The following is a 27,893-nucleotide window of genomic DNA, read 5'->3' on the forward strand; positions in this document are numbered from 1 at the left end:
ACACAAATGTGCATCAACGATAGAAAAACTTATTTTGGTACCATCACACACAGCAAGGAAAAAGAATCAAAATTCAACAATATGAAGGAATTTCATGAAAATAATGTTGAGGAGAAAGAACCAGTTTTGGGAGGTTTTTTACCAAAAACTTCTTACTGCGTGATTATTTTAATATAAAGACAGGCAAAACTACTATGCTATTAGAGACTGAAAGGGAATAGGAAGAGGGAGCTTCTGGGGATGCTGGTAAGGCTGTGTCTCTTGCTCTGGATACTGGTTCATTGTTTGTGTCCTCTGTTTATTACATTTAAATGGTTTTGTTTTTCGTGGTTTTTTTATTCTTTGCAGTATTGGGGATTGAACCCAGGGCCTCCGCACTGAAATATACTCCCGGCCCCTTTAAAAATGTTTCTATTTGGGGGCCGGGGATTTAGCTCAGCGGTTCCACCGCCTGCCTCGCAAGCTAAGGACCCGAGTTCGATCCCCGATACCAAAAAAAAAAAAAAAAAAAGAAGTTTCTATGAGATAGGTTCTCACTAAGTCTCTAAATTGCCCACAATGGATTCAAACTTGGTGATACTCCTGCCTCAGCCTCCCAGAATGTTGAGATTACTGGTGTGTGCCACCATACGCAGGTGCTTTAATGGGTTTTGGGGGGTTGTTTTGTTTTGTTTTTTTGGTACCGGGGATCGAACTCGGGTCCTTCCGCTTGCGAGGCAGGCTGCGGAACCACTGAGCTAAATCCCCGGCTCTTTAATGGCTTTTTTTTAAAAGGCTAATATATCTTAATTTAGAGAAAGCTAGAAAACAAAGATATTTTAAAAGTGATCACCCACAATCCAACTGAGATAACTGTTAACATTTTGGATTATTTCTGTCCAGTCTTTTTTTGAAGCCAGTATTCTACGAATATATTCTGTATTTCTCTCCTGAAAGGTTGCACTGATTTACTGTCCCACTAGCCAGGTGTGCGGGCCCCTTGTAGTGCATTCCAACCCCAGATGGCTTATTATTATTTCTGACTCGTTTTAAGACTGTGGGGCTGAAAGCAAGACTAAGGGGCTCAGGCTCAGACACGCTTAGTCTCTGCAAAAGGGCCTGGATGCCAGGCGCGGGCTCCCGACCAGACGCGCGCGCGCCCGCGTCCCGCCGTGCCTCGAGCCGCCGGGTTGCCTTGGGAACCGCAGAGCGAGGCAGCGCCAGAAGATCTGCGAGTGTGTGGAGGTAGACTGAGTCCCAGGCATGGAGCTGCCGGATCCATTACGCCAGCGGCTGGTAAACTTTAGCCAGACGGTGTTCCGTGACTCCAGCCGGACCGAGCTGGAGTACGATGAGGATGCGGGTGAGTGGCCGAGGTCCGGTGCAGAGTGTGATCGGCGCGGGTTTTGGAGCCGCTAGCTTTTGCCCAGACTAAAAATGGCGGCGTCGCCTTCAGGTGGTTCTCTGCATTGCTGGGAGTTCCTTGGGGGAGGGGCTGGCCCGGGGGGCCGAAGCTGGGGCCCCTTCAGGCTCTGATCTCAGCCTAGCCTGGTCCTGTGCCACCTGGCCAGCACATTGCAAACGCTGCAGCTCAGGTGGTGCCAAACTGCGCCCCGTGAGGCCCAGTGCTGACTTAGAGGCCACTCAAATAAAATATTTAAAATTCTGCGCAGCACACCCATCCGTGAAGGCCGTTGTTGATTTTCCTTTTTGTCGCCCGCCCTAGCTTTCCCGACTAGGATTGAAGGAACAGCCAACCCCGTCTCGAGGCCTCATCCCCTACCCTGTGAAATTGCTTTCCCTTTTCTTTTTGCCTCGCAGAAGTATGTTTCTCCTGAAGCCATTTTCCAACAGAAGAAATGGGGAAAAGTTTTCAAATAAGTCATAGTAAACTGATATCCATTCAGGTGGTATCTGCCAAACACTACCTCTTCCCTGCCTTCTCCCCTATGTAAACCTTCCCCTAATCTGGTAACAGGGTACCACGATGTAAGGCTGCTGCGTCTAACGTGATGGACAAGTGATGACGCAGTTCGTTGCAAAGCAGTTTCTGCCTCCTGAATCATGAGCCAGCATACTGTCAACCAGACCCATGTAGTTTTCATCATTGACCTCTACGTTGGAATGGAAATCTTTTCCTCCACCTGTTTTAAATTTAAAATGAAGGGCACATAGTGGCGGAGACAAGCAGTCAGTTCCTATAGTTGTATTTTGTCACCTTGATCATTTGCCTATTCTCCAAATGTAGGCCTTTTTATAATTTAGGATGTGCAGAGAAGAACGTGAAAAATTGAGTTTTCACATTTTTGAGGGTGAGACTTAACAGGCACTAAAATCTTACGAAACAGTATTAGGGGTCAGCAGACCTTTACTGAAAAGGACCACATAATAAATATTTTAGACTTTGGAAGCCGGATGGTCTCTGTAGCAGCTATAGACAATAGTAATTTCGTAGGGATGGCTGTATACCAGTAAAACTGTATAGACAGTGAAATTTGAATTTCCACATGGTTGTTTTCACATGTCACAGAATATTTTTTTTAACCGTTTAAACACAAACATTTTTAGGTCACCAACTGTACAAAAATAGACAGTTGGTCAGCAATTGGCCTACCCCTCTTTATATTATATAATGCTTTAAGTTCTGTTTACAGAACTGAACTTAAACTTTTGCAAAATACAATGAATTTGTGCCTGCAAATTTCATTTATATATTAACTTGATTTTCAACTGCATGATATAAATTTGATCTGCTGAAATAATGGACATGGCACAACTTTTATCATGTTCATGTAAAAATTTCTAACATTTAAAAGTGATCTTTGCAAAATTTTGACTATACTTCCTGCTCCAAAGGTAATAAAATTTACAGCTTAATCAATTATTTTTCTACATTCTCTTCTTTGAAATGAAATAGTAGTCATTATTTATACTGTAAAAACAAGTTTATTTTCAGGTCCATAGCTGACCAAGTATTGTACTGTTATGGAAAAAATACTAGGCTGGTGAGTTTCTTCAGATTTAATAGGTTTTAAGACTCTTCTTTTTTAGTGGCAATTTAATAAATTGGTATGAGCAAAAAAAGGTCATAATAGTCAAGCATATTCTTGGAGCTAAAGGAAATCATTTTTCTGTAGGACACCATGATTATTTCTTACATTTAGAAATTATTAAATGATAGATTAAATAGTAAACTATGGAGAAAAAAATTAATGTTTTTAGGAAATTTACATTAGAGCCTTTGTAAAATCTTAAATTTAGAGCAGTTCATTTCAAAATATATATCTGCTCTTAAGAATTCAAATTTAGGTCCAGGGATTTAGCTCAGTGGCACCACGCCTGCCTCATAAGTGCAAGGTCCTGAGTTTGATCCCCTGTACCAAAAAAAAAAAAAAGAAAATTAAAAAAGAATTCAAATTTAGAATGTATTTTGTAGGGCTCAATTCTAAAAATCAAATTCTTAGTTTAGATCCCTTCTCTCTGGTTGGTTTTTTTTTTGGTTAGTTTTATTGGTACATTTTAGGTATACAATATGATGACATTCATCATTGAGAATTTGTACCCTTACATGATATATCTTGGTCTTATTTTATTCCCATTCCCCTGCCCTCCCTTCAACCCCTCCATCCCTCCCTATTTACAAAGACTTTCTTTCCATTTTTTCTTTTTCTCGCATTTATTCCCTTCCCTTCTTTCCTTTCCTCTACCCCTCCCACTTCCCCTTTGCCCCTTTTCTTCCTATTTCACATTATCTATTATACATTTTGATCCTTATTTACACTTTCAGTTTCTTACACCAAAGAAACTATTCAGTGTTTACACATGTGTGTCCTATTTATTTCACTTAAGAGTATGTAGGCCCTTTCTCTTACAAGAAAGCAAAAGATACTATGTGATCAACCTTAAATAAATATAACTCATCTATCACAAATGTCTATGCTTTTGATATCCTTATGGCAGTATACTTTCATCAATTAATTCTTTCTGCTTATTCATCTTTCGTATTCACAATGTGTAAAGCAAGATGTTAGGTTCTATGAAGGTCTCAAATCTGGGTTGGACATGGTCTTTGCTTATAATGAGATTGTATATGAGGTATGATAAAAAAATATGGTCAATGTTTAAATTTTTTTAAATTATGACAGTAAAAGACACATTGCCATTAATCCTTTTTAAAAATAATCCCCCTCGCTTCAAATGCATAGTTCTTGCTACTTTCTGAAGCAGAATACGAAACATATCCCCAGGTAACCATTATCTGAACTAAATAATATTAGGATGAATCTTCACTATCAATAATTATAAATAGGCTTTAAAATTTGGGGTTGTGTTGAACTAATAATAGTTATTAATTCTCAAAATGAAAGGATTTTAAGGACTTCTACTATGATTAAGAGTTCATTTCTTTTCTATTTCTTCTGTAGATAATGAAGTGAGCTCCAGTATGGGCCTGCAGATGTCACTTTATTTTAATACTTACTTTTTCCCACTTTGGTGGGTAGGCTCCATTCTGATGCTTCATGTGAAGGTAAGTCTATGTTTTATTATTGCTGAGGCCTCTTATGGCCTTCCCTAACATTGTTAAATTGTTAATAAAATTAACAGTTCTTAAAAATTGTTTTTCTACCAGGTCAGTACACTATATGTAAGATTTTACAAACATGGTTTGTTTTTTGTTTTTAGTATTCATTCTTGCCTGATTACTACAAATTCATTGTGATCACTATTATTGTCCTTGTAACCCTAATTGAAGCTATCCGGTTGTACCTGGGCTACATGGGTAACCTACAGGAGAAGGTAGGTTCTGCTTCCCTTTATCCCAGTGCTACACATAAATGCCTTTCCAGGATAGTGTGAGGCAGTGAGTCATGGAAAGAGCACAGGCCTCTTTAACCCCTTGCTCCAAATTGACCACTTAATCTCTGCTTAATATCATCTGCTTCTTGTTCTTCATACAAAAACTAATCTATAAAATGAGGAAAATAGTACTTATTCCAAACATTTGTTGAGATAAAGTGAAATGATGTATGTAAAGTACCTGAAGTACTCACTATTAAGCACTTAAGAATTGATAGTTTCCCTCTTCTCATCAGTATTAAAAAAAAATTGGTCAATTTAACTTGTCTGTTTGGATCCTGAATAAGCAAAGAGGGAAATTATAAATTCATTTCCTCTGCCAGACCCATGTTTTCTGAATCATCATGCTGCCTAAGCATTTACAGTTACCAAGGCGTTGGGATAATTCTGTGGTTGTCTAGGCCCTTCATAATTAGGCCACACCTAGCATATCAAACTGTACTTCTTGCCATTTCTTAATCTACTCCAGACTTATGTGTTGATTCCAAATCATGCTTTTACCTGTTTGCTTATTTACCTTCTTCCTTATTCCTCCCTGTGAACAATTTTATAAAAACCTATATACATTCTTGAAATCTTTCACCTTATTTCTTGTACCACTTAGTTTATACCTCTTAAGTGTTGCATTTAATTATTCACCAGAGTATACTATTATAGGATTGATTCACACAAAGTTAATTTTCTTATCTAGGTAAAATATTCTCTAAGGACAAGGACCATGTCATACTCCTTTTGAAGTACAGAACTCATACGATAGGTTAACAGCAGTATTTAGTATTTATTTATGTGTATAAACTAAAACTCTATTTTACTGATCTCATTACTGTCTTTTAGGAAGAGTAGGATCAAAGGGGGCTCACACATGCCAGGCAAGTGTTCTACCACTGAGTCATAGCCCTAGCCCTGATCTCAGTACTTTTGATGTTCATTACAGGTTCCTGAGCTGGCAGGATTTTGGCTTTTGAGCCTTTTGCTGCAGTTGCCTTTAATTCTTTTCTTGCTGTTAAGTGAAGGCCTAGCAACTCTGCCCTTGGAAAAGGCAATGCATATCATCTTCACTATCTTCCTTACTTTCCAAGTTATTTTAGCATTTTATACCTTGAAGAAAATGGTCAATCAGTTGGCAGCTCGTTTCCACCTCCAGGACTTTGACCCGCTCTCTGCAAACAGAGGAGACATGAGAAGGATGAGGTCATGTATAGAAGAGATTTAATCCAGTGCTGTTAAGAGAAAATCTGAAAGATTTTAAAAGACTGTAAAAGTTAGGAAACATCAGAGATGTTTAGCATGAGAAAAAGGACAAAGAAAGTGTTTTGAACTGTATACTCTCTAGCTCTGAAATTCCCAGGTTGGGGGGCAATAATAAAGCTTATATATTACATGAAAGCAGTATATTAACCCTAAAACCTACATGCTGTCCACCTGACACTAAATTTCTTTTTTTTTTTTAATGTAGAATTTTCCAAATATATAGACATCTATTAGTAGTTGTGTTTTATCAGTTTTACTGTAATATTTAAAAATAAAGTTGTTTCTGCTTGTAACTAGAAATGTATGTATTTCTTGTAAATTTGTTATTTGTATCTTGTGGCTATATATCTGACCATGTTTCTTGAAATACATAGAAATGCTAGTCCCTGGGGGTTTTAGCTCAGTGGTAGAATAGTTGCCTAGCATGCATAAGGCCCTAAGTCCAATCCCCAGTGCTGCTAAAACAAACCAAAAACAGAAATGCTAGCCAACATTTTTGTGTATTAGACTATATTTATAAGCAAAAGATCAAATTTGCATGTCTGTTAAGGTAAAATTCTAACCCTAGTATTTGTTAGCTATTATATTGAAGTAAAGAAGATGGATTATCATGATATTTAGGGAATATTTTGTCATAAAAATTGTAACTTTTATAAAACCATGTTCAGTATTTGTTGTGGTGATGTGCAAAATGCTTTTATAATCTATTTGTGTTAATAAAGTATTAGCAATAGATTATTCCTGTCATGTGTAGTTCTGTTGTCTTTTGTCTTACACAGTTGCAAGAGAAAGAAGGAGAAAAAATTATCAGCAAGACTTCTATGTAGCAGGCACTGTAGTAGGCACTTTAAATTAACCCTTGTGATTACATCTACTAGATCATTGTTCGCTGAAGAACTGCTGCATGCCCATTAAATTCACATGAGGCTTGATTTGAAAATCAAGGTGTCTATTAACAAAATGAGAGCTAAAATAGCCAAAGGGACCATACTCATGATTCTAAATGAGCATGTTGCCTTCAAATACAAGTCTATGTAAGGAAATGTAGTTGTTGGGCTATATCTAAACATCATTTTTAAGTGATTATTGGATTGACTTAAGGGACATAATATTTTTCTCTCAGGTTTTCTTTTCTGTGGGGAAATATACCTTTATAAATAGTGTTCTTATGGCTTATGTCTAGATGTCCCTCAGGGGCCTCATGTGCTCCTAGGTAGGCCTCTTGGAAGAAATTGGACCATGGGGGTGTTATAGCTAAATGCTTGGTCTGAAGAGGTGAGTCATGGGGCATGTGACCTAGAAGGGTGTATCTCCCTCCCAGCCCCTTCCTTTCCTCAGTTTCCTGGCTACCATGACATGAGAGCTTTCCTCCACTCAGACCCTTCCACCATGCTCTTCTGTGTTTAGGCCTGCAGAACATGAACTGAAACTTCTGAAACAAGAGCCAAAATCAATCTCTCCTCCTTTAAATTGCAGGTGTCAGGGATTCTGTTCCAGCAACGACGGGTAACTAAGGCATGTATTTTATTGAGGGAATAATTGTAGCTACGTTAAAAATTGTTCTCTTCAGTTGTCTTTTTCTGCAATTCATGCTCACTTTAAGATTTCCATGATTTACTTATTCATTATTATGGTGCTTGCTTTTTAAAAATGCCTGCCTCAAAAATAAGAACCAAGATGCATTATGTAAAGGTACAATTCCCAATGAGAAATGTAATTGTGTTGTATACCTACAATGTACCAATAAAAGAATTTAATACAAAAAAAAGAAAAAAAAATGCCTTTTCCCATTCACTCTGAATTATACCTGACCAAACTATTGTGCTAATCTTATTTCTGCAGTGTGTGTGTGTGTGTGTGTGTGTGCACGTACATGTGTAGTTCAAAGATTTCTCTCCCCATACAGTAGCTGATTGCTTTCTCCTACACCAAATAGTCACTAGATATTCTGTAAGGATTTGAAATTAAAAATAGAATTCTCTTTGAATATTTTTCTAACATATATTTGCATTGTTTCCCAGACATAAATAGGTAAATGATTCTATAAGAAAGTATAAAATTAAACCTACAATGTAAATAAATTAAGGGGAAAGATTTTTTTGGTGGTGGTGGTCGTGGTGGTGGTGGTGATACTAAAGACTGATCTCAGGAGCTTCACACTGAGCTATCAACCTTTTTTTTTTTTTTTTTTTTTTTAATTTTTAGACAGGGTCTTGCAAAGTTACTAAGTTAGCCAGGCTGGGCTTGAACTTTTGATCCTCCTGCCTTAGAGTGCTGGGTTTACAGGCATGCACCACCACACCCATTTTAGAAAGACTTTTGTTAAATTTCAAGATTGTCTCAAGAGTTTTACTTCAAATGGCAGAGCTTCAGACACATTTAAACTTTAATTTAGGAGTAAGAAGTTAATGAAAATTTTAGTCATAATCATAGAAAAACTTCTGAGAAAATAGATTTGATTTACTAAAATGTTCAAATAATTTTGCTATAATAAACACAATACTTGAAATGCAGACATAATAAGATGGGAAAAAAACTAAGAAGGTAGATTAAGACCATGACCGAATCATTTGTTTTTCATCTAAAGAACCATGGTTTTTGTGTTAGGCTGAACCAGCATTTTCTGTTGGAGTATACCTGGTTCTCTGTGCAAGTGTTTCAAATTTAGGTAGAGGAGATACTTACATGTCAATCAATGCATTGATGTACAGACAGTCTTTATCTTGGTTTTATCTGGAAATGTTTGTTAATCCTTAACTCCTATATATTCTTCTCTCCAGGGTTTCACAACACTTCTGAAAATTTCTAGTTAAGATGTTGAGCTTTGCAAATATTTTATTCTCCACGTATTTTTTCTTTGTCTTTTTCTTACCAGAGACAAAGTAGGTGTGAATTTCCAGAAAACAAAAGGACTTTAAAATACTGAAATTTGTTAATTTAACATATACTTGAATGCATGCCTGGTATGTGCAAGAAATACTGGAGGATCAAAGACAGATGTGTTCCCACTCCTTTCATATGATGTGGGGCGGGGTGGGGGTAAAACATTACAGGGAGAAAAGTGTAACTTTATCAGGGAGGTGCATTCAATGAGTTACGACCTTTTGAGTACCTGACAGATAACAAGCCCTTGACTTCCAGGACATCTCGCCTCTGTGATCCTGCACTTAGCGTCCAGGATTAGCAGCACACTGACCCTTCATCAGCATCATTTAACATTCTCCGTGCTCCACGGTGGAGGAGAGGGGTTGACATTCAGGTTAAATGCATATACTCACTTCCACTTGCCTGAACAAACAAGTTTACTGTCTGGTGGAAAAGGCACTGTGGGGTTATAAAGAAGGGACATCTAAATAAGTTAAGGATTCTGAAAAGCCTTCCCAGGGAAGGTGACACTTGAGATTTGGAGAACGAGTGGATTTTAATTTTATTAGTAAGACTAAAGTGACTGAGTATTGATTTAGATATAAGCAGTTTAGTGAAACTGGTAGAGTAGAAATGGCACAGAATGGGGTAGAGAATTTTGGAAGGTGCTAGTAAGCTAAGAATGATTTGAATATTCTGAATCCCTGAAGAGTTTAAAGTGGAGTCTCACAAACAGATTTGAATTGTAAAAAGCCCTCTCTCTTTCTTTCTCATCCTCTCTCCCTCCCTCTCTTCTATCTGTCACTGGAGATGGTGTGGCAAATGAATCAAGAGTTGACTAGAGGTAGAGAGATCAACAGGGGCTTAGCATTTAGGACAGAACAAGCTAGCCTGGATCAAGTGAGTAGCAGTAAAATAAACTTGAAAGCAATATAGAACCTACTAAAGTTCTTTAAATAATTTTATATTTTAAAATAGGTATTTTTTTCCTAATTCATCATTTCAGAGATTACTACAATGGTAAACAAAATTATATACTCATTGTCTTACTGCCCCCCCATTATTACATTACATTATATTTAGACTTACATAAAGCTTCATCTGAAAGTCTTTTTTAAGTTATACTTAATATAATCTACTTAAATGATTATTTGTATCAGTTAGGATTATAGCTTTAAAAAACTGAAATAGCACAAGATTTTGAAAGTAAAGAAAAATCATCTATAATTCTACCAGCCTAAAATAGCAACTATTAGCAAATGTCATGTTTCCTTTTGTAAATGCTTTTTCCTCCCAGTACTAGGGATTGAACCTGGGGCCTTCAAACGACAGCATCCCCCCACACCCCACTTTTTTTTTTTAATTTTGAAATAGTCTTGCTAAATTGCCCAGACTGGGCTTGAATTTGTTACCCTCCTGCTTTAGCCTTCCAGAGTGCTGGGATTAAGTAAATGCTTTCTTAAAGCCATAGTAGTGATCATAGGTACTTAAAATTTTGTACCCTGTTTATCTGAAAACATTGTAAGTATTTACCTATGTTTATACATCGTTACATAGCCATCATTTTCAATGATTGCACATTATTCTATGAAGTAGATGGACTATACTTTAACTTTTCTATTGTTGGATTTTTTTCTTCTTTTGCATATATATACATACATATACACATACATCTCATTGTAATGAGCATCTTGTGTATATAATGTTTTACATGTATTAGGTTATTCTTTTTCACTGTAAGCCAAATTCTTGGATGTGAAATTGCCAAGACATAAGGTATGAACATGTTAAGGATACTTGATGTATATTACACCCACTTTCTGTTCATCACCCACAATTCTAAAAATATTACAATGAAAATTTTGACAAGGACAGATTTATGGACTTTAGTTACCTGTTGTCTTTGTATTACTGACTACCTACCACAGGAACACTGAGTTTCCTGGGGAGGGAAAAAAAAATCTAAAAGCTGTGAAAGGAGAAGTGCAGAGACTTAAAAAGGGGGGAAGGGGGGATTTTTGAATTAAGGAAAAACTGATAAGGGACAGAAAAAGGATTAGGCAAGCTGGTTGCAGTCAGCAACAGACAGTGAGATGTGACACAATAAAAACTGGGTCATTGAGTTGGGACAGCCCTAGGACATAAAGAGACTGAAATGAAGTAAAGCTCTGGATTACTTTGTTCTTGAATATTGAATTTTTTCAGAAGCATGGAGCATGAAATATTATCATGATAAGCCAAGATTGGAAACATAGCCAAGAAAAAGAGGTCTTTAAGGGATTGTTTAAAATGTGCTGAAAGAATAATTTGGTTTGGTCTTAAAACGGCTCAAAAAGTAAATTGACTTAAAGCTTTTGCATAGCAAAATAGGTATAGAGGCAGAAAACAAAAAGGCAAACAAAATAGTTTACCCAGTAAATTTTTTAGCATGTAAAATGTTAGCTTTTGATCATAGAAAAGGTTATCACAAGATTTAACTGTTGTATTTTATAAGTACAATTAACGTTAATTTGTTATGGGTATATATCTTTATTCTAGTTTTAAAAGACTGTTAACTTGGAGGTTTCAAATCAATAAAAAAATAAAACTAAATAGTATTCAGGCATTGTAAGAATCATTTTAAATACCCCCACCCCTGCCACTGTGTTTAAGCATTTAAAAACACTCAGGCCCTAGAAAAATCTGTTTAAATACAAATTAAACCACAAGGTTTAAATCTTGGTGTATAAATGGATTTATATCTTTCTGAAAATGAGGTTAGGCATCACTGTATAATCATTTAAATCAAAGTGAGGAAAGTATGCAACTTCTAAAAACAAGATACAAACCAGAGGATAGCATGGAGCATATATTCTATGAAAAACCAGGGACATTTAGAAATTTATCTACATGTTCAATCTAAACCAGTTCCACAGCTGAACATCCTTGTCTAGAGGAGCTGTCTAATCTATGCCATCAGCTGTTTGTCCTCCATTGTTCCACAGACCTAGGTGTTTAGCACTCAGGAGCATTAAAAATGTAGACTTTTTAAAACAACAATCAACAAAGAATGGCCTTGTCTTTAATTTTTCAGAACTCTAACAGCACTATATTTGGCTGATGGGAAAGTGGTGTTATTGATTCATCTTTAAAGGTTTTTAGTTCCTGATCTTGAGTTATTTATACTCTAATTGAAAACACATTGGAAACATTGCTCCATAGTATAACCTCAAAGACAAAAATGCTTAATATTCAAGTTATGTGTGCATTTAAAAATTATTTTATAAATGCTTGATATATTAGTTCCTAGAAGTATAAAAATAACTACTAAAGAGAGCAGAAGTTTAGAACTTTGCTTCAACAGCTTTCCTAAAAAGAATGAGAACTTTTTAAAAGTAAAAATTTTTGCTATTCTAAAATTTATTGCTCCCTAGGATCAAAAAACCCTTCCTAAGGAAGTCAGGAAAGTTAACTGTTGACTGTACAGTAAGTTACAAAACAGAGCAACAAAAGATATACTTTGTATTTTTAGTATGCTATGACTTGTTCTGCAAAGTAAACTTAATATAGTTAGCTCCAAAAATACCTCATCCACTATGCTTTGACACACCAGGACTGAACAGATAAATAGGATTGAGTCCTTGCCCTTCCAGCCAAGGTCTAGCAGAGGAGAGAAATTTAAGATACCATAATGCCTTATGAAAATATTGTAATAGAGCTACATAACAGATGAAAATGAGTAAGGAAGCCTGTGGGGACCCATGATGTTTTTGAAACAGAGAGAACAGCATGAGCAGAGGTACTGACTTGAAGATATAAGGCCTCAACAGAACCAAAAGTAGTTTGGGGTCATTAAAATATAAGGTATATAGAGAAAGAGGGATGAGATAAACTGAAAAGAGGCATCAGAATGTTACCAGTTTTTACATAATATAATAAAGAGTTTCAGCCTCCAGTGCCCAGATGATGAACCTTCCAGGCCACTGTACCACCACCCCCAGTGCCGAGGAGCAGAGCTGCCCCCAGCACAGAGGAGGAGAACTTCTGGGCTACCGTACCATCACCTCCAGTACTGAGGAGCAGAGCTGCCCCCAGCACCAAGGAGGTGGGCGCCAGCAGCACACACACACACACACACACACACACACACACACACACACCCCGGTTGAAATGAGAAGACACATAAACAAATCTCAAAACCAGACTCCTAGATCACCTAAAGCAACCCCAAGGAGAAATGAGATGGAACAATCTGATACTCAACCACCTGGACTCCCTGAACTGGCAAAAAAGAGGATCTGGAAAAAATGAAGTCAGAAATAATTTCTCAGATAACAGCAGAGATTGTGTTCATAGTGCAAGACACAGTAAGTCTAGAGAGGACACAGATAAAAAAAATAGAGGAGCTGAGGAACATGATGGAATCCTAACATAGGAAACACGTGGAATCCGTAAAACAGATGCAGACATTTCCAGGAAATTAAAAACTCCATTGAAAGTTTATGCAGTAGAATGAGCCAATGTGAGGACAGAATTTCAGATATAGAAGATAAGATTACAATAAGTGACCAGGATAAGAAAAATTGCTTTAAAATTGTAAGGGACCATGAGAAATCAATCTAGTAGCTGCTAGATGATGAAAAGAGGAATAACATAAGACTGATCAGAGTCAATGAAGAAACAGGAGAGAGTGCAGATGACATAAAAAAACTGTTCACAGAAGTGATGGCAGAAAACTTCCCAAGCAGGGGAAAAGAACTTGACATACAGATAAGTGAGGCATATAGGACTCCAAATAGCCTTAATCAAAAAATCTACACACAGGCATATAATAGTTAAGATTTCAGAAACTCAACAAAAGAACAAAGTTCTACAAGCAGAGAAAAGCAACAAATCACATACAGAGGAAAGCCCATCAGAATCACAGCAGACTTCTCAACACAAACCCTCAAGGCAAGAAGAGCATGGAGTGACATAGTTCAAATCCTAAAGGAAAATAGCCAGCAACTCAGACTGATGTACCCTGCAAAACGATCTTTCAAAATTGATGGAGAAATAAGGTACTTTCATGACAAAAAAAAACACCTGAGGAACTTCACGAATACCAAACCAGCACTCCAGAAAATTTTAGACACTATCCTAGGAAAAGACAAGGAGGATCACAACCCCAGGAAGCACAGCAGAATGAATCCCTTGGGCATGACAAGAAATTAAATGTAAACGGGGAGAATCCAACAGAAAGAAAAAGTCATGACAATGATAAGTCAATATGTATCAGTTATAACCATCAATATTAATGGTCTCAATTCACCAATCAAAAGAAATAGACTGGGAGAATGTGTCAAGAAGCAAGACCCAACAATATGCTGCATACAAGAAACACAATTAAAAAAGAAATTCATAGACTGAAAGTTAAAGGGTGGAAAACAATACTCCATGTGATGGAAAACCCCAAAAAAGCAGAAGTAGCTATCCTCTTTGCAGATCAAGTGGATTTGAAACCAACACTGATTCAGAGAGACAAAGAAGGACACTACATCCTTGTAAAGGGAAAAATCCAAGAGGAAGAGATGACAATCATAAATATATATGCACCAAACACTAGTGTACCCAACTACATAAAACAAATACTAACAGACATGAAAAATCAAATAAGCACTAATACAGTAGTAGTGGGGGAGCTCAATACCCCACTGTCACAGATAGATAGATCAACTAGACAAAAAATTAGCAGCAAAATACTAGAACTCAAACTCTTGAACAAATGAACTTAACAGATGCTTTCAGAATGTTCCACCCCACAAAATCAAATACACATTCCTTTCAGCTGCACATAGGTGGTTCTCCAAAATAGACCACATACTTGCTCATAGAACATATTTAAGTAAGTGCAAAGGAATGGAAGTTATCCCCTGTATATTATCAGACCATACTGTGATGAAATTGGAGATCAATAGCAAAAGAAACTTCAAGAATTTCATAAACACATGGAAATTGAACAACACACTTCCAAATAACCAATGGGTCACAGAGAAAATTAAAGAAGAAATCAGACAGTTCCTTCAATTAAATGACAATGACAATACAACATATCAGAATCTAAAGGACACAATGAAAGCAGTCTTACGAGGCAAATTCATACCAGTGAATACTCATATTAGGAAAACAAAGCAAGCCCAATTAAACAACCTGATGCTGAACTCCAAGCTTCTAGAAAAAGAAGAGCAGGACAAACCCAAAACTTATACAAGGGAGGAAATTATAAAGATCAGAGCAGAAATCAATGCAATGGAGAATAAGAGACTGATAGAAAAAAGTCAGTGAAGCCAAGCATTGATTCTTTGAAAGAATAAACAAAATTGATAAACCCTTGGCCAACCTTATCAAAAAAGAAAAGAAAAGACCCAAATTCATGCAATTAGGAATGAAAAGGGTGAAATTACAAGGGGCCCAGCAGAAATCCAGAGGATCATCAATACCTACTTTGAGGACCTATACATGGATAACATGGAAAACACAGAAGGACAGATTCCTAGATAAGTATGAATTACCAAAGTTGAACAAAGAAGATGAAAAATTGTAAACAACCCAATATCAATCAATGAAATTGAAAACCTAATTAAAAACTTACAAACAAGAAAAGCCTGGGCCCTGATGCCTTCACTGCTGAATTCTACAAGACATTTAGAGGGGAACTATTGCCACTACTGTTTAAACTCTTCAATGAAATTGAAAGGGAAGCAATACTCCCAAATGCATTCCTGGAAGCAAGCATCACCTTGATCTCCAAAGCAGAGAAGGACCCAACCGAAAAGGAGAACTATAGGCCAATCTCACTAATGAACATAGATGCAAAAATCCTTAATAAGATACTGACAAACAGAATGCAGAAGATCATCAAGAAGATCATACACCCTGACCCAGTGGGACTAATCCCTGGGATGCAGGGATGGTTCAACATATACAAATCAATCAATGTAATGCACTATATCAATAGTGCCAAGGACAAAAAGCATATGATCATCTCAATAGATGCAGAAAAAGCATTTGACAAAATCCAACATGCATTTATGATATAAACACTATAAAAAATTAGAATAGATGGTCTCTACCTCAATCTAATAAAAGCCATCTATGAAAAACCAACAGCAAATATCATACTAAATGGTAAAAAACTGAAATCCTTCACACTAAAATCAGGAACAAGACAAGGATGTCCACTATCACCACTCTTGTTCCATATAGTGTTGGAAATATTAGCCACAACAATTAAACAAGAGAAAGAAATAAAAGAAATATGGATAGGAAATGAAGAAGTCAAATTGTCATTATTTACAGATGACATGATACTCTATATAGAAGACCCCAAGAGCTCCACTAAAAGTCGTCCAGACTTAATAACCAAATTCAGTAAAGTAGCTGGACACAAGGTCAACACACAAAAATCAATAGCTTTCCTCTACACGAGCAACAGACTAACTAAGAAATAAGGCAAACAATTCCTTTCACAACAGCATCCAAAAAAATGAAATACCTAGGAATCAACCTAACAAAAGAAATCAAAGACCTCTTCTCTGAAAACTATAGCACTCTGAAAAGAGAGATTGAAGATGATATCAGAAAATGGACAGACATCCCCTGCTCCTGGGTAGGAAGGATTAATATAGTGAAAATGACGATACTTCCAAAACTGCTATATAGATTCAATGCAATTCCAATTGAGATCCCAGCAGCATATTTCATGGACCTTGAGAAAACAATCCAAAAATTCATTTGGAACAAGAAGAGACCCAGAATAGCAAAAGCAATTCTAGGTAACAGAGACATGGCAGGGGATGTCACAACCCCCAACTTGAAACTCTACTACAAAGCTACTGTGATAAAAACAGCATGGTACTGGCAAAGAAACAGACCTGAGGACCAGTGGAACAGATTAGAAAATGCAGAAACAACTCCAGGCACACTCAGCCACCTCATCTTCGACAAAGGAGCCAAACACCCTCACTGGAGGAAGGATAGCCTCTTTAATAAATGGTGCTGGATAAATTGGGTTTCAACTTGCCAAAGATGAAAACTAGACCTATATCTCTCACCATGCACTAAACTAAAATCAAAATGGGTGAAAGATCTAAATATTAAAACAGAAATGCTGAACCGGCTGGAACAGAAGTTAGGTAGAACTCTTGAAGAGATTGGTGTAGGAAAAGATTTTATGAACAAAACCTCAGTTGGGCTGGAGATTTAGCTCAATGGTTTCACTGTCGCCTGCCTCGCAAACACAAGGTCCTGAGTTCAATCCTCAGTACAAAAAAAACACAGTAAATTTAAAATGGCTGGGGATTTAGCTCAGTTGTTTCACCGCCTGCTGGGCAAGCGCAAGGACCCATGTTCTATCCCGGGTACCAAAAAAAAGAAGCCTCAGTTGCCTGTGAACTAGAACAAACAACCAACAAGTGGGATCTCTTCTTATTAAAAAGCTTCTGCACAGCAGGAGAAACCACCAAAAGAGTGAAGAGATAACCTACAGTGTGGGAAAAAAATTTCACCTGGTGTTCCTCAGAATCTATAAAGAACTTAAAAAAGTCAGACCTCCCAAATTTAAAGACCCAATCCAAAAATGGGCATTGAAATGAAAAGAGATTTCTCAAAGAAATGGAAATAGTAAATAAGCACATGAAAAAATGTTCAACATCACTGGTCATTCGAGAGATGCAAATGAAAACAATGCTGAGATTCCACCTCACTCCAGAAAGAATGGCTGCTATCATGAAATCAACCAATAACAAATGCTGGCGGGGCTGTGGGGAAAGAGGAACCCTGCTCCACTGCTGGTGGGAGTGTAGACTGGTGCAACCACTGTCAAAATCAGTATGGAGATACCTCAAAGAACTAGGACTAGAAATCCCATTTGACCCCGCTATTCCCCTGCTGGGGATCTTCCCCAAAGAATTAAAAGAATCATACCACAGTGATATATGTGCACCCATGTTCATAGCAGCACAGTTTGTAATAGCTAAAACTTGGAAGCAGCCCAAATGCCCATCAACTGGAGACTGGATAAAGAAAATGTGTTTTTTTTTTATAAAATGGAGTATTACTCAGCCATAAAAAATGAGAAATTAGAGACATTTATAGCTAAATGGATGCACATTGAGGCAATACTCTTAAGTGAAATAAATAGAACACACACCAAATAAATATCAAATAGTTTCTCTGGTGTGAAAAACTGAAAGTGTAAATAAGGACTAAAAGGTGTAATAGATAATGTGAAATAGGAAGAAAAGGGGCAAAGGGGAAAGGGAAGTGGGAGGGGTAGGGGAAAGGACGGAAGGGAATGGAATTAATATGAGAAAATGGAAAAATGGAAACAAAGTCTTTGTAAATAGGGAGGGATGGAGATGTTGAAGGGAGGGCAGGGTAAGGGGGAAAAATAAGAACCAAGAGAGATTATGTAAAGGTGCAAATTTCCAATGATGAATGTCATTATATTGTATACCTAAAATATACCAATAAAATTAATTTTAAAAAATAAAGAGTTTGAACTTTATGCTGTAAGCAGTAAAATACCATAGTGCCTTGGTTCATGAACACTTCTGTTTGCAAACAGTTCGATTTACAAAAGCATTCAGCATAATTTTGCTTTTGTTTGCAAATTCCACCTCAGGTGACAAACATGCCCACAGCCATCTTCCCCACATAAACACTGATGCAGCCATCTTCCCCAAAATCATAAATTAAGTTCGTAAACCAAGGTGCCACTCATATATATATAAGATAATTCTAACAAACAGAATTAAAAGGTATTGTTGTCGTATTTGAAAATGATAGAGAGCTTGAGAGTGGCAGCTAATTTGATGGATGATATAAAAATCACATTTCCAAATAATCTCAGAAAAGGCTAAAATGTTAAACCCCCACACAGGCATGCATCCACACACACATCCTTCTACATGCACTTACCTGCTCCACTTGGAGTTCAAGTTAACTCTGCAGAGGTTGTTTGGAAAGCTGAAGCTTCAAAAGGCAGAAATCAGATATGGTACAGGGTGGTGTCTCTAGTGTGCAAGCCAGTGCTTATGTACTTAATAAAGTTGACACTGATGACAATGCTGACTGAATGCATGAATGAAAGAATAAGCAAGCTCTTAGACCTCACAGCTCTTGCCTCCTCTTCTTAATACAGAGTAGTTCCTTAAAAAACAAAAAACCTCCCCACAGAATAGAAACACCACATTTACTTATATCTGACTCTCTGTGGCATGAAAAATAATCCCAATTTTAAAACCAGTTACCATTCTTATACTAAATGTAAACTTTCAAATTTGTCTAGGCTCCCCAGGCTAATATAAATAACAGCCATCACTTAATTGGACGCTTGCTATGTACCAGACGCTGTGCTGGGGCTTTATCAATATCTCATCCAATTCTAATGACAACTCTATAAGGCAGATACTATTCCCATTTTACTCAAGCTAAAACTGGGATTCGGGAGAGGTTAGGAACTTGCCATGGTCATAGGGCAAGTCAATGGAAGAATAGAAACCTAGTGCTAGGTGGCTCTTACAAGGTTTTCCACTGTGCAATGCCCCCTCTCCCCAAACATGTGCCCCAAGTATGTATTTAGGTTGACTTAGATCTGTCCAACCCAGAAGCCAAAGCAGGGACCTTGGATCCCCAGACCTCTAGAGTAGTAAGAAGTGGTGGTATGGGGGAGCGGGGGCTCACAAGCTATTGTCATTTTTTTTTAAGAAAAGAAAAAAATCTCACAACACGTCTACCTGTGGGAACACTGAGCAGGCAAACTCAAAAGTCTGAGTTGTTTGCTTTGCTTTAGAGCTACACTAACTCAGAACATTGTCCTCAGTCGTTTCATGTTGATCAGAATAGACCTGGAGTTAAAGAGATGTGAGTTTGATTAATTTTGTAATGGGAAAATCCTTTAGCACACTAATTAAAAGAATTGCCATTTGCTGGAAGTAGGTCCTTGTGAAATACTAAGTGCTTTCATGTGCTATCTTCTTTACTCCTCCAAGTTATTATAAGAAGATACATTCTGAGAAATGCAATTTCATCATATGATGCAAATATCATAGAATGTATTTACAAAAATTAAGACAGCTATGACATCACCAAGAAGTGTTACAGCCTATGAGACCACCATTGTATATGCAGTCTATCATTGACTGAAGTGTCATTATGGAGTGCATGACTGTAATTGTATAATTATTATATAAATATATAATTATCATGCCACTTCCCATTTTGAAAATGGGAAAAACTCAGTATCAGCAAGGCCTAATAAGTTAACCAAGATTGCATAGCTGATAATTGGCAGAACTGTAATTCAAATTGAGGTCTGATTCCAAGGCTTTTCCACACAGCTCTGTTCTACAAATTAATTGAAGTCCTATGGTTTAGCAGGCCCAGAAGATTCTAGGATGAGAAAGATGCTTTTCCTGCACCCAGGAGACTTATAATCTAATAGTACCTTTCAAAACACGATGTGTAGGAGAAAAATAATAAAAGCCTGCATGGTGGAGGGACCTTTGGGCCCCACTGGACCAGATTCTCTCCCATGTCAAATAGCAAAATGGTCCAGAGCATGAGCCCACTGTTGAATCCTGGAAGCAGCTGGGCTTTCAAAACAGTTTGGCATACATACTCTCTTCCTCTCCCTCTCCCCTGGAATAAAACTGAAAGCTAGTTTTTATAAAGCAAAATTTCTGGAAATGCAAATTTATGAAGTACAAACTGAGAACTCATACAGAGGAGACAGGAGAAAAAGGATCAGTCTTACCGGGTGGTCAGAAAAGGATTTTGAGAAATACCATTTGGATTATGGAGGACTCTATGACAATTAAGCTGCCCACATACTTTCTTTCTTTAGTAAAGGACTTGGTTGTTTAAATTAAAAAATAAAACCACTGCCACAAACAGCCTTTTGAATACTTTACAACTCTATAAGTCTATGACTCATGAAGTTTCTACACTGTAATCATTACAATATCAGAATTTGTCAGATTTCCTCAGTGGTCATGAGCCAATATTTATAGTAAGGGTTTTTAAAATATCAGACAAATATTTCCTGAAGTCAATCTTTGACTTTGCATAAATAATAAGGAACTCACTGATTCTGGATTTCATGGATGCAAAGAACATGGAGCTCAAGTGTACAGGCTTAGATAATAACATTTTGAAGCAAGGGTTTTGTTTTGTATTATTTTAGTTTTTGCTTTTTGATTTGTGGTATTTTTTACTATTCTTTTTTAAAAAAAATTTTATTGGTACATATTTGCTATAATGATCAACTCATCATAGGGAATTTGTACCTGTACATAATATGCCTTAATTCTTCTTTTTAAAATTCTTTTGATTTGTGTTTTTAATGGAATTAAGAGTGAAGTTCAAGTGCACTTGAGGTGTCATTTTGTGGCTGCTTGTCACACAAAATTTTAGTAAAACCTAAGGCATGCCAAATTTGTTTAAAAAATTTTAGTCTGCCAGGTTATAAAAACAGGCCCCTACATTATAAAAACAGCTCCTGAGCCCTCAGTAAGCTCTTAGCTTAACTGCATGACATGAAATGTGCCAGATATTTCTTCCTTTTGCAAACAAGTCCAAGTCAGCATATGGATTGAAGAGTGAAAAGGCAAAATAAAAATACAAAAATAATCAAGATCCTCACTAAAATGTCCATTCCAATTGCAGGGTTCAAGCAATCACAAATCAACATGTGATCTTCACCAAAGACAAAAACACTTGTTCACAACAAACCCAGCTGCAACTGTTAACATGAGCCATATCAAGAGCAAATCTGAATGCACGCATGTTAGAAAAGAGATTTTTATTATTTCCAAAGAGAAAATTCCACCTTCTACTCCATTCAGGGCCAAGAACAAAGTTAGGGAAGTAAAAAATATGCTGAAAACAGTGTTGGGATTGTCCAATGAAAATATTCCTTCTCTTGTCATTGTAACTATTTAAAACAGCAGTGTTTTGGTGCTAGAAGATGAAGAGTCAAAGTCACCACTCAGCCTGGGGGAAAACCCACCTTTGGCATGTTTCATCATAATTGCTTTCTGAGATGCTGTACCACTTCAGGGTACTTTACCAGTTTTTAAGCCTCAGAGGGTGCATGTGGTACATGCACCAATCTCAAGTCAGATGGTAAAGATCTATGAAAGGCATTATTGTTTTCAAGTGTAATTCCTTAAGAGTTCACCCCTGTATTATTGACTAAAAGAGAACCAAGTGCCCCAATAAGATGTGTGTGTGTGTGTGTGTGTGTGTGTGTGTGTGTGTCCTGTTTTGTTCTCTTAAAATCTGTCCCTGAGCAGAGAAGTTAAGGTTGAGGAAATCTTTCATTCCACTCAACAAACAAAACCAACCAAAAAGAAAACACCAGAATAAAACAGAGAATGTTTGCAAACAGGAATTCAGTGGAAACTTTAAAAGCTCCATCCTTTTAGTAGATTGGGGATTTTGTTTGTTTCTTTATTGATTTCCCTGAAGTCAGGATCTACTTCCAGAGATTCCTTGTCCAACTACAGAGGAAATTTAGTTTGTTGGGAGAACTACAGTTGAGTCCTGTATATCTGAATTTTTGCCATGCAATGGCAAGGCTAGTTCTTTCATGATTGTCCTAGATATCAATGGATTTTGCAACTTTTTTCAAAAATACCTTTATTTTAAAAAGTTTAAAACATATGTCCATATGTTAATTATTTGTTGTAAGTAATCTATTTCTCCTTCAGGGAAAATTCAACAAAGCCAGTATCAGAGCCAGGGTTTTTTTAATTTTCCACCCAGCATCATTCTGTGGAATTGAATTTTTTTTTTTTTTTTTGAGACAGGGTCTCGCTCTGTATTTCAGGCTGGCCTTGAACTCACTATGTAGTCCGGGCTGGCCTCGAACTTCTGGTGATCTTCCTGTCTCAGCCTCCCAAGTGCTGGGATTACAGGCATGTGCCACCATGCCTGGCTGTGGAATTAATTTTAATAAATACAAGTAACCTTGCATTCAGCTCATGTAGCTATCCCTTCCAATGTAGCTATCTATGTTAAGACTATCATCTTGGTCACTTTCAAAGCCTCACAGGAAGCCAAAAACAAGGAATCACTCAGAAAAGGGAACAACATGGCCTGATCAAGTTTGTGTGAGCACAAAACCTGGACCCAGGTTGACAGCTGACACAAGGCCATACTTTACTCCGTGCCAAATATCTTGAAACAAACTGAATGCTGTTACTTGTGTCTTAACTTCATCCTTTCATCAATTTCTAGGTAAACTTGGGGTAAGATCAAGGTTTGTTTGCTTTTGACTCCTAGCTTAGCTTCCTACTACATTAATGGGGCCATTCCGACCCACTCTCCTATCTCATAGACATTTTTAGGGTCAAATGAGCTCTGTAAGAAGGCTTTGAGAAAGATGAGGGTTTATTATCATGGTGGGCTAAATAACGATCCCCATAGATGTCCACATCTTAATCCCCAGGCCCTGTGAATATGTTAGGTTGCATGGCAAAAAGGAATGAAATCTGCAGGTGGAAATAAAGTTGCTAGGCAGCTGACTTTAAAAGGAGAGTATCCTGTACCATCCAGGTGGACCAAGTGTAATCACAAGGATCTGTAAAAAAGGAAGAGGGAGGCTGAAGAGTGATGGGACCTGACTAGGCATGGCTGGCTTTGAAGATGGAAGAGGTTACAATACAAGGAATGCAGTAATTCTAGGAGCTGCAAACAGCAAGAAAGCAAGTCTTCCCCAGAGCTCCAGAAAGGATTATAGCCCTACTGATTCGGACTGAGTAAAACACAGTGAGCAGCTAGCTCCCCTAGTATCTGCCTTGAAGGTCAGCAAAGCACATCTGCTAAGAGAAGGATGGGCTGATAGCAGGTTGGCAGGAGCCAGGCAGCCAGATAGAGTGGTCTGGCTCAGACTGGAGCTGCCTCTGCCACCCCACCTCACCCTCACTCCCAACCCCCATTCCCAGAATAGAGGCCAGTGCTGAAAATGACAAGGAGACACCACTGTCCCACCTGTTCCATAGCAATGTCCCATACTGTCACCAAGGTGGACGAGCCTTGCATCCTCCCCTCACCACTGAAACACCTTTGGGTTCCCTTCCACCCTTTTCAGTCTCCAGGCTTCTCTCAATTCATTACCCTGGTGGCAGGGGCTGGGACTGCCCAACAATATCAGCCTGTGGCCAAGTTAAGGAGCTCCTCTGACCTCAGGGTCCAGATTCACATGCAGGAAAAAGTAACCAAGAAACTTCAGCCTTATTCTATTCTTGCTAGAAGATCATCCCTACTTCATATACATCTCATCAGAGGACCTCCAGGGATAGAGGCTGAGCAAATACCAGCTTTTAAAATTATTTTCCTCCAGCTGTGCATTAACATTTTACTTCAATCTTGACCCAAAGGCTGCTCAAGATGAAAGGTTTGAAGGGGTTCTAAAGATGAATCTGAGCCAAACTGATTTTTGTGCATGTCTCCAGGCCCTAGCTCTCCCCTACCTCCATCAGCCTTATCAATGGAATGAAAATCCTGCCCTGGAGAGTCCTCTATTCCTGCAGTTTTATAAGCAGCCAATGCCCATCCAGGCCCGCATGGCTTGTTCTTGATCCATTCAGCTTCCACAGGAGCGGCCACTCTGACCCACATTCCTGGAACAATTTCCTTTGCAGATCAGCAGGTTTTAAGCAAACAAGGGCACATTTCGGGACACTGAACTATGCAATTAGCTGAGGGTAAATTTGGCAAAGCATCTGGTCTGCTTACCAAAATGGAAATTTTTCAAAGTGCAGTTTTTAAAATTAAACATTAACTTTGCAAGGTTAGTTCCAAGAAAATCTATTTGAAATGACACAGAGGCAATGGCTTTGTACAAGAGGATGGAGGGACTGGCATTGGTGGGGCTGCTCAGAGTATCGTCCACAGACTGGTTAGAAAGCTGAACATGGAGACAAATATGTTTGCATGCCTGACAATGAGAGCAAATAACCAGTCATCTTTGCTGGCATCTCCTGCTTTGCTGGCAGGTTTTCACATTTTACTAACTGGGCATTGAAATTGTTAAAATGTGAAGGAACATTGTCAAGCTTATATTCTGGCAAAGATTTAAAATTAGGGTTGCAACTTGATATCTAGGATTCCGTATTGGGGGATTGACTAGAATGAACTTGGCCATAATTATCAACTATTTGTTTGTTTCTTTAATTTTTTGCCATTCTGGGAATCAGGATCTTCACACTGAGCTACATCTCCATCCCATTTTATATTTTATTTTATTTTTTTTTAATGTTGAGACAAGTCTTGCTAAATCACCAACTTGTCCAATCTAGGCTCAAACTTGCAGTCCTCCTTCTTCAGACTCCCAGAGTACTGAGATTACAAGCATGCACCACCACACCTGGCTTCTAATCATCAATTTGCCTTGATCTGTTCAAGTCCTATACAAAGAGTATGCAGATGGTGGGCACAAATAAGGATTGCTGCATTGATCCCAGAGGTCTCTGTTGTGTTTGTTAAAAAGATATGCTGTATTACATAATCCCAAATCACAACCTCAGATTTGTGCTGCATCCACAGTCTTTCATATTTCCAAAGGGAATTAGGAAAGCTCCTCTCAATCTTTCCTTCAAACAGCTCATTCTGTCTTCTGTTAGAAGCTACAAAGACAGAGCCTGCCATAACCTCAGATGTGGCTACTAAATCCTCATGGCTGTAGCACGTTACCTTGGTGTACTTTGGAACTAGACAGCCATGGATTTGAATTCTAGTATTTAATCCTACTAGCTCAGCAACCTTGGGCAAATAACTCTCATGAAAGATGCAAGTAACATTATCTTCAGAAAAACTGGAAATTGATTTTTTGAATACTTGGGAAACCCAAGGGGTCTGCTTTCCATATGTAAGGAATCTACGTTTTACACTGTCTCATAATACTTTTCTGACATAAATATATTAGTCTCTTTTTGTGGCAACTGACAAAACCCCAACTGAAACCAGCATATCAAATAAGAAGTGTGCGGGTTCATGTAACCAGGTGGATCAGGAGTACAGTAAAGTTTAGGCTTGGTACAATCTAGAAGTTCAAATAATATCTTTCAACTCTTCAGATAAGCCTGTTCTATAGGTAAGATGAGCACCAGGAGTCTCCTACTTAACTTGACAACTCCAGGAGATAAAAATCACATCTTCCCCAGTAGAAAAGTTCCTGGAAGCTCTTGAATGATCCAGTTTCTGAGTGACTCAGTGCCTATTTATGGAGCAGTCATTGTGTCCAAGAGAATGGCATGCCCTGATTGACCAAGCCTGGGTACATATTTGTTCCTTTAACTAAGGGTAGGCTGGTTAATCCAAATGCACAGAATGAGTTCCCCACAGGAGGAAAGAGAGGTGTTGGCTGCTGGATGGTCCATAATGACATGCCTATTGCAACTTCTCAGTCTTGGTTTCCTCACCTGTAAAGTGAGGACAGAATGCTTTTCTCATAGAACTACTATGAGATTAAATAAGTTATTAAAGCATCTGGTACATTGCTCAAATGATGGTAGCTCATATTTTGCCAAACAGTAATTTACTATTACTTTGCTCAAGAGGTGGTGGCTTTGAAATGTGTCCATTTAGCTAGGGTGAACCACATTACCCAGAATTCCCCCTCCTCTGTGTTTCTGGTTGGTCTTCTGTGTGAGATTTAGAAAGTGGAGGTGAAGCAGCAGCTACTTTTCAGCTTACAAATAATGTCACTTACCTACTGGTTCACCTTGTTGGTTACGGGGCAATAGGCCAAGTTGTAACTGATCTACCTTCCCCTGGATTCTTCTTCAGCTTCTCCAACTTCCCAACCAGATATGGGTTTAGTTTCTTTGCAGGAAGTGAGGTTGGGGAAGGTGGCAACTTTTCCTGAAGGACAATCACACCATCAAGTCAGAGGCAATGAAAACTGACAGTGGTTTTTGTTCCTCTTCTCAGATTCTGCCTCATGCTTGTGGGTCTAGCTTGATCTTGTTCTGTACTTTACATGCCTTTCCAACTATTCCCTCTGAGGCCTTCAAACTGCAGCATTAGACAAAGCTGATAGCCTTGCAGAGCTCCTCAGCCAGCCCCCACAATAGTGAAAGCTCAAATCCCTGTCTGTCTCCTTCACACACTCACACCTGTCTACCTTTAAATGGTTCTACTCTCAGAACCCACTTTTTCTAAACTCCCCTTAGTCTCCTTTTTGGGCTTCCTTTTGGTAAAGAAGACCATTTGGAAAATTTTTAAGGGAATTTAGGAATTGTTTTAAAGGAGTTTAGAATGAAACTCCAGTGAACAGTTAAGATTACCTTCAAAAAAATTTTTTTGAATAAAGAAAGCAGGGGAAAAAAATCCCACACAACTAACCACATTTTAACTCCCCTGCCAGAGGCATAGTAAAGGAAACAAATGGGGCCAGCTTCTTCTATTATTGATCCAGCATTGGCTCATACTTGCCCAAGGTCCATGGCAAAGCCCATGTAAAAGGACAGAAGACGCTTGGGAGAAGGGGAGGAGTTCAAGTGCCTAAATCAAACAAGAGCCCTTTTGAGTCTATTAACATCAGCTTAAGTCCAAGGAGGGAGCATATCTGTCTCACCCATCTTTTTCATTCTAAAAAGATGTGCAGAATGGCAATTTCTTGCTATGTGCCAAACTGCACTTAGAGAATTGGCTGGGTCCCCAGTGGCAGCTTCCCAGGACCATGTTCATTGAACTTCCTGGTTCCCCCCCTTTCTATACAGGAAGCCACAAAGCAGTATATGTTGTTCTCTCCTCTGAGCTGAGGGAACTCATAACAGGCAACACTGGCTAAGAAAGGAAGTATTCTCATCCTACTTTGTGAGTTTAGTCTAGGGTCCATCAAGGCATCCCTCAGGATAGAGAAGCTCATTGGCTCTTAGACCCTCCTCCTAGCTTTGTCTACACATCCTCTG

The 27,893-nt window shown here is 38.1% G+C and overlaps 1 protein-coding gene across 1 annotated transcript; it reads left to right on the top strand.

The window, feature by feature from the left end:
- Positions 1–907: 907 nt before the first annotated feature.
- Tmem17 (transmembrane protein 17) lies at positions 908–6,834 on the top strand. The gene is made up of 4 exons (XM_004849990.4): positions 908–1,342; positions 4,404–4,507; positions 4,663–4,776; positions 5,771–6,834. Exons 1-4 carry the CDS (start codon positions 1,243–1,245, stop codon positions 6,047–6,049), a joined length of 597 nt encoding a protein of 198 aa, XP_004850047.2. The 5' UTR covers positions 908–1,242; the 3' UTR covers positions 6,050–6,834.
- Positions 6,835–27,893: the final 21,059 nt, after the last annotated feature.

The sequence above is a fragment of the Heterocephalus glaber genome, unplaced genomic scaffold (assembly GCF_053883595.1).
Source record: "Heterocephalus glaber isolate CG9 unplaced genomic scaffold, H.glaber_assembly_v1.0 deba00001457, whole genome shotgun sequence".
Lineage (NCBI taxonomy): Eukaryota > Metazoa > Chordata > Mammalia > Rodentia > Bathyergidae > Heterocephalus > Heterocephalus glaber.

Excerpts from the sequence above, each read along its gene's own strand:
- Tmem17 (XM_004849990.4), top strand. The coding sequence starts at position 1,243 with ATGGAGCTGCCGGATCCATTACGCCAGCGGCTGGTAAACTTTAGCCAG. Across the intron at positions 1,343-4,403 it reads GGAGTACGATGAGGATGCGG|ATAATGAAGTGAGCTCCAGT; the intron begins GTGAGTGGCCGA and ends TTTCTTCTGTAG. Across the intron at positions 4,508-4,662 it reads TTCTGATGCTTCATGTGAAG|TATTCATTCTTGCCTGATTA; the intron begins GTAAGTCTATGT and ends TTTTGTTTTTAG.